Raw genomic sequence first — 15,168 nt, forward strand, 5'->3', positions numbered from 1 at the left:
CCCTCGACAACCCATCAAGGTCAATCCCGAAACTCTTTTTGCGAAACGAGTAATTGGAAAAAGTTCACCACAGTAATTCACCATGGCTCAGAGCGTGCTGTCCACCAAGGCTGGTGTCATCTACGGAGGTGAGTCGAGCAAATCCAGCAGATGCAGCTTTTGTGGCAACTCTCCTCCCCTCAATGGTTTCCCAAAAGCCTTATCGAAGCTCACTGCGTCGCTCCTTGTCGTCCAATGGCTGGAGAAGCATTTTTACCAGTCACACTGACATTTCTGCGCAGATGATGTCAAGAACCTCTTCAAGTACGCCCAGGAGAAGAAGTTCGCCATCCCAGCTATCAACGTTACCTCCTCCTCCACCGTAGTCGCCTCGCTCGAGGCTGCCCGCGATGCGAAGTCTCCTCTCATCCTGCAGATGTCCCAGGGTGGTGCCGCATACTTCGCCGGCAAGGGTGTTGGAAACAAGAACCAGGAGGCTTCCATTGCTGGTGCCGTTGCAGCTGCCCACTACATCCGCGCTGTCGCTCCTTCATACGGCATTCCAGTCGTCCTCCACACCGACCACTGCGCCAAGAAGCTTCTGCCATGGTTGGACGGCATGCTCGACGAGGACGAGAAGTTCTTCAAGGCCAACGGCACCCCACTCTTCTCCTCACACATGATCGATCTGTCGGAGGAGTCTGTCAAGGAGAACATTGAGACCACCGCTGCCTACCTCAAGCGCGCTGCACCAATGAAGCAATTCCTCGAGATGGAGATTGGTATCACCGGTGGTGAGGAGGACGGGGTCAACAACGAGGATGTTGACAACAACTCGCTCTACACCCAGCCAGAGGATATCTACGAGATCTACAAGACTCTCGCACCAATCTCTCCATACTTCTCCATCGCTGCTGGTTTCGGTAACGTGCACGGTGTGTACAAGCCAGGCAACGTCAAGCTTCGACCAGAGCTCCTCCAGAAGCACCAGAAGTACGTGCAAGAGAAGGAGGGCACCAAGGACGAGAAGCCAGTCTTCCTTGTCTTCCACGGTGGATCAGGATCCAGCAAGCAGGACTACCTCGATGCCATCAGCTACGGTGTTGTCAAGGTCAACCTCGACACCGATCTCCAGTACGCATACACCGAGGGTATCCGCGACTACATGATTTCCAAGAAGGACTACGTCAGCTCCCAGGTTGGCAACCCAGATGGCGAGGACAAGCCAAACAAGAAGTACGTTTCATTGATTCACAAGTATTGTCACGGACATGCTAACACTGCTACAGGTACTACGACCCAAGAGTGTGGGTGCGCGAGGGTGAGAAGACCATGTCGAAGCGTATCCAGGTCGCGCTCACGGATTTCAACACTGCCAACCAATTGTAGATATACCTCATGTGTTACGAGCATTGTGTTTAGGATGAATTGCACATCATGAAGAAATGAATGAAAAGCTACTTCCAAAATTGCACTTACTGCTTCTCGCATCTCCTCACTAGTACTCTGCCGCGACTACGAACCGAACAGTGTTCTCTCCGTAGCACGATAATGTTCCATGAGCTTCGGTGGCTGAATGCCTCGGTCATTACACCTTCGAAATGCCATTGCTTTTCCGAATTGTTCCGTCGTCATTTGTTGCGAACCCCCAAAAGATTAATGCCGCGTGTAAACGAATAGCCGCTGGGGTCTGCCATCGAGCCTCCAAGACCTTGAGCCGAAAGACAGTCTTGGATCACGGAGCATTGGAAGAGCGGCGAAATGAACTCATTTCGTGGGCTCAGATGGAGCGCGCAAGACGTGAAGAGGATAACGGAAATCTCAGCAACCAAAAATTGTACAGTATTTCGATCTTTCATACATTGCACTGAACTGCAGGCGGCTGCTATACTATTATTACAGAACGAATAACAAACTGTACAGCCATTTCGTCGTCAGATTTTTGTCGCACACTCATACATCCACAACTCATACAATATTCTTTTCCTTTGTCCTGCTGTACACAGTGTAGCGAATCAAAGATGATACAGCAATAACGGTCTCCTCCTCCTTATCTAATATACAGGCGTGGTCGCCGCAGTTGATCGATATACAGACCTCGTAGAAGCATGATTGAAAGGTGCTCGTTTGATAAGACCTAGACCAAGAGTCGAAGGGGCGCCGACGAGGTTGCCTTTGCCTTTGGTCTTGGCATCTGAAGAAGATGACACATCGTTGCCGAATTGAGCCCAATCGTCGGCTCTGGCGAAGACGTTATCGTAGAAAGGCATATCGAAAGTGCGAGAGTTGGGGTAGGTCCTTTTAGCTGCGATGAGAGGTTGTTGTGGTTTTGTGGCTTTGGGCTTTCGCGTTCGAGGTTTAGATGAGGATTTCGCTTTCGTTGCTGGTTTTGTTGGTCGGAAGCCGCCGTCGTTGCCGTCTTCCTCGTCTGGGAAGGGTTTCTTGCTCGTGACGGGTTTCTTCATGTCGCGGATGATTTTGTTCAGCTCCGCTGGTGAGGATGCTATCTGGGCTCGCAGGTAGGCTTGCGCGTTCGGGGTCTGCAGACTCTCCATGATAGGTCGCCGAGGTGTGTATTGGAACACTTCTGGTCGTGGGGCCTGGGTAGGAATTTCAGCCGAGTTCAGGTAAGCTTGATCGCCTTTCGCCAGAAGCTGAAGAATGTCCAGAGATTCCCCGGGCGGGATCTTATCTGGATGCGAAGGTGTAACGCAATCCATGTCGACTTCCTTGCGCAGCACGTGGTCAATATCGACAGCGCTGAAATAGGCGCACGACTGTGGCAAGTCATCGATGCCCATCTGTTGACTGAACATGGCTCGTGTCCAAACGTTGGCGACTTGAAGAGCCATCGCTGTTCGATATTTATCCTCATCCTTTGACAGATATCGAATCTCATCGTGAACCGTCAATGCCAAACGAGCATTGATGTTGTATCGCTTGCAAAGATACTCCATGCTGATGATGAGGAGATGCAAATAATCGACACCAGAGGACTGGATTGCCCAATTAATGCGACTGGTCATGAAACCTCCCTTGCTGATGAAGCGTCGCATAAGGGCTTCTGTGATGCCTGCTCCAAGGACGGGCGTTCGCGGTCGTTCCTGCTCCGCAAAGTCCTCAAGCTTGTTGAAAACCAGGCTCTCGGTCCCACCACGCCAGAACTTGCGATCACGAAGCGCCTTGCTACCGGACTTGGCACCCTTCGTTTCCTGATATAGATTCGTTGCGGTGATCTTCGCCTGCTCTTCGGTCACAGAAGGATTGAATTGACGGAGCAAGCTCTGCGCGAACTTCAACCCTGCGCCGTAGATCCGACCATAATTGAAGACCTTAGCGTCGTTACGAGAGATGCCCAGAATCTTTGCTGTGCGCGAGTGCAGATCCGTGCCTGCTGCTTTCGTACCTTCCAATGTCATGAATCCAATGGCATTGCCCCCATGAATTCTGAAACTTGAATCACCCACAACCGAGGCGATCCACAACTCTTGACTGTCGACATCTGCGCCAACGAAAGAATATCCTGGTGGCGCCTTCACCATGCTCTTCAGCTCAGACCCAACACGATTCTTCTTGGCATTGGCCGCGGTCAGCCAGGTATTCTCGACAGCTCGGCGGGTGATGGTTCCCATAGGAATGACTTGTGGCAGAATGTAACCCAGATCACTCGAGACCGCATGATCACGCTCCTTCTCAAACACAACCATCTGCGACATGATGCGGTCACGAGCACTGATCCAATACGAGCAGGATGCGTTCATTTCCAGAGCTTCCTTGGCATATGCATATTCGGAAGACAGTGTACCATTCTCAAAGTATCGAAGGTATCCTTTGGCAAGGGGCGAAGTGCAGCGCGCTTCGGGCCCATCCTTGTGAGGCAGCTTGAAGTAAGTGTGATCCAGGTCGTCGTGCAGCGCCAGGTTCTCCTCCTCCATCATGTCGCATTCAGTCATGCCTTGGTCGCGATACTTTTGCGAGTGCGAGTGCGGGACTTTGAATGTAAATCCATACTTGTCTGACCAGATGAGAGGATTCCCGTCCCATGCCATGCGGAGAAGTAAAGGCGCGATACGGGTGCGCACAGTGAGTGCGATCTCTGCATCATTAGTACTGAAGAGGTCTTTGTACCACATAGGCATTCCTGGCTTTTTCTGTCGTGCAGCCGGGCGTGGTGGATCCCCTTTCTTTTTGCCTTTCACCATGCGAACTTCCTGGCCGCTCCAGTCAAGCTGCGACAGCCAGGGATCGTTGCGGTATACTTCAGGCTCGCTTTTGTGCGCCACTGCTCGTTCTGCCAAGTCGACCAATCTTTCCTGCACGCCCGAGGATAGTCGATGATATGTAGCTTCTGCATTTGCGATAAATGCCTCCCAGCTTTTGTCCACGGGCAGGATTTCCGTCGATAAGTGTCTGAGAGCGGCAAACGAGACTGGATGGGGCGAAGTCTCGAGGAACAGTGGCAGGACCTTCTTGTAGACCTTGTGAGTAATGTCCACATCAGCCGCACAGTAGTCTAGTAGCTCATCGAGACGCTCTACGATGCCCGCACGATCCAGCTCTCCGAACCACTCTCGACGGGCCTTGTCGATTGTGATGTTGCAGTGGAACTTGGCAACATCTCGAAGACTGTTCACGGAAGCTCTGCCAACCCAAAGCTCCTCCTCGCTATCGAACGATGCCTTTCCCGATTCAAGTAGCGAAGCCAAGTCTGCGCTATCATCCGAGGCGGCGATCTTATCCTGCATGTCTCGTTCCTTCTTGTGCTTGTTCCAAGTCGGTCGTTGCTGGCTGCACATGCCATTCGTGGCAACATGCAAGCTCATTGTGTCCACGAAGAAAGTTCTCGATTGTTCCAAACTGTATTCTTCAGATATCCGCGCTCGATCGTAGCCAATGTTATGCCCGACAACGATTCGTGGTTTGCTTCGAGGCCCCAGTGGTATCAAATGCCTATCGTTTTCACTCTCACCTAACAACCAAGGTGACAGCCAGGCGTACCAATGCTGGTCCGAGACTGCGCAAGCCATGGCGGGAAAGCTCGTCTCATGCCACATTACTTCTGTGTCAAAGGTGATTACCTCCTCTTGTGGGTACTCCACTGGCTCTGCAGTGCCATCAGGATGGTACTTGGTCCAACCACTCCTTTGCACCCATCGTCGTGGCCTAGGTGGCGGCGAGGCACGGGCATACTTTGTGGCCAGGCTCAAGTATGGCTCAGCACTGTCCATGCCCAATCTGTAGAAGTGCTCGTCCAGCGATGCACCTTGCAGATCAGGCAAGTCGAAACCAACGGGCTCTGAGGTATCACTTGTCTTGCCGAGCAATTCATGGCGGGCAAGATGGTCTTTCGCTAGTGCCACCAATTCTTCGTCTGGCTTCGGGGCCGTCGGGGATGGGAACAATTGTGAATGGACATAAGCGCTGACTTGCTGGACGCCTATCTCGTTATGTCTAGGCGTCGTTGGAACGGCGAGTGACCGTGTGGGTGGCTCATGTTGCACTTCTTGCGTGGCCGTCGCGGTGGCATAACTTTTGCGCGCACGCGAGCGCGTCAGGGGAATGCGACCGAGGAGCGAGCTTTGCTGCGTGCGTTCGACGGCGTGGACCAGTTGGCGATGACATGGTGATCGCATGGCGTGTGCGATGGACTGGCTCCCCGTCAGGACATGTTGCTGATGAATGTGATCGATGCGTGACTGAGGCAGGCCGAGTGAAGCATGTCATGGGCCAGCATTGCTTCTCAGCCCTACCGAGCTCAGGCCCTGTCCTGTTCCCGTTTTACCGGCGCTCGCGTGGCTTGTGCAGTGGCGTCCGAAGCGTGCCGATCATCTCGTGGGTCCTGGCCTTGACCAGTTCCGACATCTGCATTCCATATCCTCGACCATGTAATCCCATCCTACTATTCCTATCGTCGATATGTCGACCTGGGGCTTCGAGGCGTTGGATGATTGGGAGGGCGACTTTGGAGAAGCTGTCGAGGAGCCAGATGGCAGCCAGATGCGTGAATCTCATCATGATGGGAAGTGAGTCTACTATGCAGGCCACCGAGCAGTGAGCATGATTGACGCTGCAAGTGAACATGTCGCCCCGACGGCTTATTCACACGACACGCCGCCACCCCTGCCCCGCTCCGCTCCAACATTGTCTTCCGCGCCTGCACGACACTCACTTCGGCACGACCACTTCTTTCCAGACGCGAGCCGCGAGCAAACGGAACAGCTCGAGCCACTTCCATATCTGCAATTCGAGCGGGCGCCTTTGCCTGCGTTCAATCTCGACCAAGACGAGCCGCCCGCAGGCCCCACTGAAGCTTCCACACCCACCTCGCTCGATTCGCACGAATTCGTCACACTCGAGGACACCGAATCTGAAGACGACGACGAAGAAGTAATGGCACGCCGTCTGCGTGCTCGCCGCTCGAGCGTCGTCGACCTTACAGAAACCTCTCCACCAGCACCAGCGTGCCAAACGAAACGTAAGCGATCAACGGATGCCACAGCGTCGGGCAGTGATGGACGTGCGAAACGCAGGCGTGCATCAGGAGGGGAGATAGAGGAAATCGACCTCGCAAACGAGGCGCCGTCGGCAGAAGAAGAGCTATTGCAAGCTCAACAACAAGAAGCCATCAGAGCACAGCAGCAGGCTTCTGATGATTCGATGCCTCAGAAGATTGGGCGTAGGCAGTGCATCATCTGTCTGGAGAACTTCACGAATTGTACTGCCACCGCATGCGGACACTTCTTTTGCCACGAATGTTTGCACCAAGCTCTCGTTGCGGCTGCGAGGACCAACGATAGAGGCCATGGCAGTTGTCCTGTCTGTCGCAAAAACTTATCGCACAAGAAGAAAGCAGATATGATACCCATTTCTTTCATGACGAAGAAGCACTACGATACGCATTACAAGGACAAGCAAAAGGCATAGGCCAGGAATCTTACCTTCAGAGAGCACCTTGGACGATGGCTACCTGGGGATCAGGATTGCACATCCATGCAAGAACAGGAATCTGCGACATGTCCAACATCACCACGGGCCACGCGTTCCGATTTGACGTCTGGTTGAAATGCTTGAGCGAGGAGTTTGAGGCGTGTTTGATTTACAACATCGGGTTTCAGGCCATGGGAAAACAGGATGATGCATGCTACAAATGATACCCTTTCACGCTTGCATGTTTTAATAGAAGCGGGCTGGTGGAGCTCTAGCACCACGAAGTTGGAGGCCAAGCTTTGGGGTCAAGCTGCCGTGCAGCTGGCACTGCCTCCACAAACCAGGACAGCGTGAGATCGGTTCCTGTTACAAGATCTACGTATACAGCGCAATGACAGATGGGTGCGTTGAAGATCTCTCTGTCTGTGGTTTCAACTGTACCAACCTGTTTCTCGTTCATGCTGCGTAGTCAAAGAGAGTGTTGGTCACGCCACTGATTGGACCGCTCCGTGCTTGCGGCGGCTGTAGATCGAAGCTAGGAACGTCATCATCACATCGCGTGCCCGCATGCTCTGCCTTGAAGCTTCTCCATTTAGAAGACAGCTTCAGAGTTTATCTCATGCGGCTATCTGGTCATTGACATTCACCTCCACTTACTCGTTCTTGCTAAATTCGTATTTGCACTACCGACAGACCCTCGTTGGCGACTCAAGGCAGACCTCCGCCGGCACAATTATCCGAAAGTACAGACACGCGTTTGCGATTTCCGACTTGTGACACGTTCGTCCTCAGCTGAGCTTGAATCGTGGCCCAGTGATTGGGTTTGGGGCCATTGCGCCTAGATATGGAAACCTTAAAGAACGCTGTTGGCTTGGGCGATGCCAACACCACCACTGCGAACAACGAGACCAAAGGCCAAGAGCCTGTGAGCGGCGTCACAGGTGCTGGCACAGCAGATCAGCCTTACGACTCCGGCAATGTGGAAGACTCTCACCTTGCTGGCGAGAGTGCCAATTCTACGAGTGAGTTACAGAACAAGCTTCGTAGGACTTCTTCAGGTTTCAAAAAGCTGACGTCTTCATGTATAGCTGCCGATGACCAGGATGTTGCAGCTCCCTTGAAGGCTCTCGCACCTGGGGGAGGAATTCTTTCTACTTTGGCCTCAGCAGTGGGCTTGCAGAGTTCGACAACCTCCAACAACGCCACAGTCACAGAGCAGCAGGGTCAAGAGCCAGTCTCTGGTATGACTGGCGAAGGAACTGCTGATCAGCCGTACGATGCCGGGAATTCAGAGGATTCGACACTAGGTGGCCAGGCTGCTCAGCATACTGGTGCAGCTCCGGGTATTTCTGGTGTCGAGCAGTCAAGCGCCACGGCGAGAGAGCAGGATCCAGCCACAACGAATCAAGGCTTGCAATTCGTTGGCATTTCTAGCGCAGCAGACACACAGTCTTCATATGGCGCTGGCACCCAGCAGCATTCGTCCATAAAAGAAGCCGTCGCTGAGGGAGCTCTGGGCGGTAAGGAAGACCCAGCACAATCTAATAAAGGTCTGGCATTCGTCAGTAAGTATCCCAATTATCCATAATTGTACTGCTCTGGGAACTAACAGTGCTCGACAGCTGCTGAGGTCGATAAGCAACCAACTGGCGCACTGGAACCGAAGACGAGCAACCATGGGCCAGTGGAGGGAACCGCGGGAGCCTACACCAAGAAGGAAGAAAGCAGGTGAGTACGCGCGTGCCAGGTGAATAAAGCTATCAGTGCAAGCACCACCATCAGTACTTTAGTTAGCGAGTGTGTAGCTTGTTCGTAAACCAATCTGATGAGTTATAGCAATTCTGTGGAACCACGGCCAGAACCGGTGAAGCAGTCCGAGCCGGTCGGAGAGAGCGGAGACAAAGCTGCGAAGAGTGGATCTACACGCATCTCCTCACTCTTCAGCAACCCATTCGCCAAACGAGAGAGCGTCTCTGGTGCATCAGGCGAGACAGATCTTGACCCGAAAGCGAAAGCTCCAGCTGGATCAGACCCACTGCCTGCTCTGGGAGAGCATTCCGTGCCTGTGAAGGTCGCCAAGGAGAAGCGACCCCTGCCCACACAGTCCTCCTCTGTGCAGCAAGCAGCTCCTGTGCCGAACGACACAAAGCCCGCCGTTGTTGAACCAAAGGTGGATAGTGCGATCCGGCCGCCAAATCATCTTGGAGCTGACGTGCCACCTGGGGCTGCGTCGCCAAAGCGCGATAAGGGCAAAGGAAAGGTGTATGGCGACTCTGATACCAACAGCACTCGGTCGAGCTTGACAAGAACCACTTCTGTCGGAACCACCCAGACATCGCCGTCCACTCTTGACAGTCGTCGCTTTTCAACCAAAACCGCAGGCAGGATACCGACTGCTGGAGGTATCGTGCTCGGTGAGAAAGCATCGATAGAGCGAGAGAGGCGTGCAAGCCTGGCGCCCAGCAGAAACTCCGTTGCCGTTTCTGAAAATTCTCCAGCGCCACGAGACTCCCTGCAGAAGGTCAATGAGGACAGTGAGACGCCCGCTCCTCTCACAGCATTACCACCAGTCACACAAGGTGAGAATACTGATTCACCAGCTCACTCCAAGACCGAATCGCCAGCAGCGCTGAAAAATCCTGAGACCAAGGCGTCGCAAAACTCCACATCAGGTCGCGTCCCAGGTACTGAACGAGGCTCGCTCGGATCAAGGCCGCCAGCGACTGGTGATGGATCTCGCTTTGCGGAACAAGGCTTGGGCGATCCAGTGCTGGAGACATCTACTCCGCAGACAACGGGAGAGCGGAAGCCAAGTCTCGTGTCCCGTATTGGTCGCAAGTTGAAGAGCCCATCCTCCAAAACTTCAAAAGCATCTGCATGAACGGCCGTGGTAAAGAAGTCTGAATTTTGAGCGTAATGAATATATGTGCGTCGTTTACAGCAATGATTATACCCTTTTTGTACATAGCAACGATATGGACTGAATGATACGAGTGAATAGACCAGAGAATGAGGTTTGCAGACAACAGCATGCTGCATGTTTATGAACAGGGCGCGAGCCATTCGTGACTTCCGCCGAGAAGATGCTCGGTAGTCGGCAGAGAGCCCTAACTTGCTCAAAGTCTTGGCAGCCGGTCAGATATATAGCCCGTCGACATGCAACTTCTTGAGAAAAGAGGATTCAATCTGCTCAAGATGGGGCCATATTACCAATATCTAACGGATTTTGACGTTGGATACTGTGGAGATAAGACAGTAGGATTCTCGAATCGCGCACAAGAAATGCCTATAAGTATATCGTTCTGCGTCTCCTTGATGAGGTGGCACAAGTACTCTCATATTCTTCTCATCAGAAGCACGATCAGCACAGTCTTACTCTCTTAGCTAGTCAGTTTGTTTTCGCTGCCATTGATTTGATACAACCTCTCACCCGCAGCCCTCTCAAACAACCAAAATGGTCATCGTAGCACTCGCAGGAGCAACAACAGGTTTCGGCCTCACAATGCTCAAGACCTTCCTTCATCTCAACAAGCTCAACAACGGAGAACACAAGCTCATCGTCCTCTCCCGCTCCCCTCAACCAGACCTCTCAATCCAAGACCTCGAAGTCCGAGTAACAGACTACAATAACCATGCTCAACTTGTCAACAACCTCAAAGACGTCCACACTATCCTTTCCCTCATCGGCGGCGGTTCCCCAGAAGCCCTCTACTCCGCCCAAGTCGCTCTCATCAAAGCCGCTGTCGAAGCCGGCGTCAAACGCTTCGCTCCCTCCGAATACGCGGGTCGCGGATACGAAGGCATTGATCTCTATGAACCGAAAGCTCGTGTCTGGGAAGTCGTTCAACAGAGTGGGTTAGAGTACACTCGATTCGAATGCGGACTGTTCATGTCTGTTCTTGCGACTGGTACTCCGAAAGATATGACCGAGGTCGGGATTCGAGAAGGTTGTACATCTGGAGAGGAAGAAGCCTTAGCGGGATTGAGACCTTGGAATTTTGTGATTAATGTGAGAGCTGGGACGGCGGACTTTGCGGGTGATGGATCTGCGGGGATAGTTTTGACGGATATGAGGGATGTGGCGAGGTTTGTGTGGGAGGCGTTGAGTACGGAGAGGAAGTGGGAGCCTGTTATGGGGATGAGAGGTGATGTGACGAGTTTCAAAGAGATTGTGAAGAAGTTGGAGAGGATGAGTGGGAGGAAGTTCTTGGTGAGAGAAAATGCGATAGAGGTGTTAGAAAGGGAGACGAGGAATGACCCGAGTAAGGCATTCTACAACCAAGCGAGGGTCGCAATGGCAAGGGGCTGGGCTCTCGCTGGTAATGAGCTGAACAGAGCGTACCCACAAGTGAAGCCGGTGTCCGTGAACGAGTTCATTGAGAGATGGTGGGCTGGTGTAGAGCTCGGCGAGCCCTCATGGGCGCAAGACCAAGCATTCGGCGTGGAGGAATTCGGTGACAAATGAGGAGACACGACAACGTTCGCCGTTCCTCATCTCTATAGTGCTTCTGAAGTAAGACCCAACAAGAATGCTCCCAACTTTCGCTCTGTAAGCGTCATTACCCAACGAATGCTCGAGTGACCAACTACGCGACTTGAAAGATAGATCATCGTTCAAAACACGTACATCTGCTCTAGAATCCAGCTTTGATGCTGGCGTTTCAATGACGCCTCTTCACCACGCAGAGCGCTTTCAAGCCGCCGATAACCCCGGTCCATCCGAATACAATAACATGCTTCCACGTCGAACTTGCCGGGTCCAAAGCCTGGGATTTCAGGTACTCCAAGGATTCGCAGTAGTTTCCCAGCCGGCAGCCTATGCCGACGGTCCGGACGTAAACCGTGGCCTGCAGTCAACCGGTCCCAGGCCGGAGAACCGATATAACTGGCACTCGTAACTGCCAGTCTGGGTGGATGGAAGCTATATGAAGGGCCTTCTCGCCCTTTCAACCATTTCAAACGACCGTGTGCGATCTGGACGAACCACTGCGTCAGGAGCTGCAATGAAGCTTGCGGTGATGAATCGTTAGAATGGGCTGTAGGAGCGCATTCGAGCAACCATCTAGGAGGAAGGGAATCCCAAGCCTGCAGGAATTGCTTGAAATGAGCAGAGTCCGTGAACTGGGGTATGTCACTCCAGAGGTGAGGTCCATGGTGGTGTATTTGTGAATAGAGGCTCAAGAGCACGCGAAGCAGGAATAGGATCCAGGAAAGATACCAATTTTTGGTATCCTCGCTCCATTCGACTCTTCGCGACGATAGGCGTTCTTGCGTCCATCGTTCCGCAAGAATACGATTCGTCCAGTTCTGAAATGCAACTCTCGTCCAGCGACCGCGGCGGGCAAGGAAGCGGCGAAAGGCGTGTAACAAATCCATTCCCTCCGGGAAGCTCGTCACTTCAGCCACCTCCCTCCGCAGCCTTCGTCTCTCCCGATCTGATATTGGCTTGTAGAGCAAAACGTTGTTGCCAGGATCGTCGACCAAAGCGCGGAATTGACTATCGATACCGCGGGCGTTCTGGATGATTTCTCTTGTGGATAGCTGGCTCAGTATCATTGCCTTCAGCTCAGGAGGGAGCCGATGAATGTGGTCCATGGCGCGATCGCCGAATGATGGAGTGCGTGTAACTGTCGAATACGTAAGCGTGACTCTGAGTAAAGTGTTGATGGGACGAACTGGTGCTGTGTAAAAGCAATGGGTCTGTCATTCTGCTTGAAACGGAGCGAGTACAAGTTGCAATCTCTCACCCTCTCTCTCATTTTGGCAGGAAGCGTTCACAAGTCTTCGCTACTGCGCAGGAAAGTGATATCGAGCTGAGGCAAGTAGGTCAGAGCTGCACTTGCCTACATGTAAATCTGATCTTGGCTTCCTTCGCCGTTGGGAAAGAGCCGGAAATACCCATAGATAGCAGTAGTGCTAACTGCGGTGTGTTGTGAACATAATTTCTCTATAACCTATAGCCAGGAAAGCACCAACTTGAGCCTTGCCCAAAGTTGGTGCTTTTCAAAAGGGCAGCTTGGAGCGCGATTCTTCGGCCTGTTTTACTAGAAAGCCAGGAGGTACATTCGTACAGTCCGTCAAATGCATACGCGGATACCAGGGACAGAGCAGGGCATTTACTCTGCAATTCTGCATGCATCACTGCCAATCAGACAGCTCATTAGGTCCAAATTCGACCAGTTCAGATTCTAGAGAGTGAAAGCATAGAGTCAGTGGCCCTGCTTTCCGATCCCCGAATGCATGTGACGGACTGTCCGGCAAGTGAAGTCGCTGAAATCTTGGCGCTGTCGTCACATGCTCCAAGCTTTCCGAGCATCCGCAGTCGCTTCGCAAGCTCCAAGACATCTCTCACAACATAACACGAACACATTGCCCTACACTACACGTCCGCCACAGCTATACCCACCATGCCCGAGAAACGGATTGAGCAATGGGAGATCGACCGTTACTGGGAGATCTTCTCATCGCTCTCGAATGGCTCGTCACATTTGGACGGCACCCAGGCTGCCTCCGTGCTCAAGAACTCACAGCTGCCGGAGAATAAGCTGGAGCGAATATGGGATTTAGCAGATGTCGACAATGATGGCCGCCTAGACTTTGAGGAATTCTGCGTCGCAATGCGCCTGATATATGATATCATGAATGGAGAGTACCTGGACGTGCCACAGACATTACCGGACTGGCTGGTGCCGGAGAGCAAGGCGCATCTCGTACAAGCGACGCGCGCTGTTAGTGGTGGAGGAGAGAGGTGGGAGCGGCCCGATTACGACGACGAGGGGAATGAAGGCCTGAAAGATGGATTCGATTGGTATATGCCGCCGAACGAACGCACCAAATACGAAGAGATATACACATCAAGCAGGGATACGCGAACCGGACTGATACGATTTGAGGCGCTTGCTGAGCTATATGAAAGTCTGGACGTTCCGGACACTGATGTCAGAAGCGCATGGAACTTGGTCAATCCGAAGAGCGAGGAAGGCATCAACAAAGACGCTTGCTTAGCATTTCTGCATATTCTCAACAATCGACACGAAGGTTACAGAATACCGCGATCCGTTCCTCCTTCACTCCGAGCCACCTTCGAACAAGGAAGAATAGAATACAACATCGATCGTGTGCAGTCCGCAGCTGATCGGTGGGGAACGAATAAACGGGACGACACTTTGACAGGCAAGAAAGCCAAGTTTGGAGACACGTATTTGTCACGCTTAGGCGTGGGAGAGCGGAAACCGAAGGGCACGGATTTTGGCAACACCCCCAAAGACGCGGACTGGGAGGAAGTGCGCCTGAAGAAACAGCTGAAGGAGATCGAGGAAAAGATGGCCAAAGTCGAAGAAGCGGCGGAAAAGAAGCGATCGCGAGGCGGAAGACGAGAAGATTCAAAGCCCGCACTCGTGAAGCGGGAGCTGGAGCAGCTGCTAGATTACAAGAGACGAGAATTGCGCGACCTCGAGAACGGCGAAGGCAAAGCGAAGAGCGGACAGAGCCTCAAGTCGTTCAACGATGAAATCGCAATGGTCAAGGAGCAGGTCGATGGACTAGAGGCGCATCTCCGCAAAAGAGAGCAGGTGTTGCAAGACTTGAAATCTCAAATTGAGGCGGAGCGAGCAGGCCCACGATAAAAATACCACACGAAGAACTTGTAACACTGTGTACAGAATATACCCCTACCGGACATAGTGCAATACTATTGACAGTAGCCGAATTCCGGCTCGTCGCCGCGCGAAACCAAGACGAATCTTCATTCCGAGGGGCTGGGACATGTTCACGATTACCAGAGAATGATGCTTGTGCAAGTATTCGGTTTTCAAGCTGGCTGCTGGGGAACACGGCACGAGCCCGAAGAACATCCACTAGTCACCGATCCAGCGGCTGGGAGAATTGGGATGTGTTTTGACATGACTCGGGTGCGCGATACTCTGTTGCTCAAATGTGCAGTCTAGAAGTCATGCGCTATTGACGCGAAACGCAAGAGAGCCATCGGATCTAATCCGAGGAATGTATGCGTATGTCGCCGTGGTATGCACGCGAGGAACATCTGGCGAGTAATCACCTCTCAACTTTGCATCTTCTAGCATTTGCTCCCGTCTGTCTCTGCTTTCGCCGCTTTCTGCCTACGCGCTGGGTCCTTTCGAGATGCGAGCCCTACGGCTGTTGGCATGCTTCGCTTCAACTCTTTTGGTCCCCGGGGCTGTCGCCGATATGAGCGATTTTTCATGTCCTGGCGATAACAATACTCTGCAATATTTCACAGCCGCC

General features: G+C 52.7%; 6 protein-coding genes across 6 annotated transcripts; 5 read left to right on the forward strand and 1 right to left on the reverse strand.

Moving 5' to 3' along the window:
• Positions 1–82: 82 nt before the first annotated feature.
• On the forward strand, positions 83–1,368 carry CKM354_000050000 (fructose-bisphosphate aldolase FBA1; the record flags this gene model as incomplete). Its single annotated transcript, XM_044795589.1, has 3 exons — positions 83–128; positions 282–1,215; positions 1,269–1,368. 3 exons carry the CDS (start codon positions 83–85, stop codon positions 1,366–1,368), a joined length of 1,080 nt encoding a protein of 359 aa, XP_044651524.1.
• A 665-nt stretch (positions 1,369–2,033) lies between these two features.
• CKM354_000050100 (DNA-directed DNA polymerase gamma MIP1) lies at positions 2,034–5,612 on the reverse strand (the record flags this gene model as incomplete). Its single annotated transcript, XM_044795590.1, has 1 exon — positions 2,034–5,612. One exon carries the CDS (start codon positions 5,610–5,612, stop codon positions 2,034–2,036), a length of 3,579 nt encoding a protein of 1,192 aa, XP_044651525.1.
• A 283-nt stretch (positions 5,613–5,895) lies between these two features.
• On the forward strand, positions 5,896–6,903 carry CKM354_000050200 (uncharacterized protein; the record flags this gene model as incomplete). Its single annotated transcript, XM_044795591.1, has 2 exons — positions 5,896–6,002; positions 6,054–6,903. The coding sequence occupies 2 exons, from the start codon at positions 5,896–5,898 to the stop codon at positions 6,901–6,903; spliced, it is 957 nt and encodes a 318-aa protein (XP_044651526.1).
• Positions 6,904–7,750: 847 nt separating this feature from the next.
• Positions 7,751–9,787, forward strand: CKM354_000050300 (uncharacterized protein; the record flags this gene model as incomplete). The annotated part of the gene is made up of 4 exons (XM_044795592.1): positions 7,751–7,928; positions 7,995–8,471; positions 8,529–8,634; positions 8,743–9,787. The coding sequence occupies 4 exons, from the start codon at positions 7,751–7,753 to the stop codon at positions 9,785–9,787; spliced, it is 1,806 nt and encodes a 601-aa protein (XP_044651527.1).
• Positions 9,788–10,360: 573 nt separating this feature from the next.
• On the forward strand, positions 10,361–11,371 carry CKM354_000050400 (uncharacterized protein; the record flags this gene model as incomplete). The annotated part of the gene is made up of 1 exon (XM_044795593.1): positions 10,361–11,371. The coding sequence occupies one exon, from the start codon at positions 10,361–10,363 to the stop codon at positions 11,369–11,371; it is 1,011 nt and encodes a 336-aa protein (XP_044651528.1).
• A 1,942-nt stretch (positions 11,372–13,313) lies between these two features.
• On the forward strand, positions 13,314–14,531 carry CKM354_000050500 (uncharacterized protein; the record flags this gene model as incomplete). Its single annotated transcript, XM_044795594.1, has 1 exon — positions 13,314–14,531. The coding sequence occupies one exon, from the start codon at positions 13,314–13,316 to the stop codon at positions 14,529–14,531; it is 1,218 nt and encodes a 405-aa protein (XP_044651529.1).
• Positions 14,532–15,168: the final 637 nt, after the last annotated feature.

Source organism: Cercospora kikuchii, assembly GCF_019650295.1.
Source record: "Cercospora kikuchii DNA, contig_00001, whole genome shotgun sequence".
NCBI lineage: Eukaryota > Fungi > Ascomycota > Dothideomycetes > Mycosphaerellales > Mycosphaerellaceae > Cercospora > Cercospora kikuchii.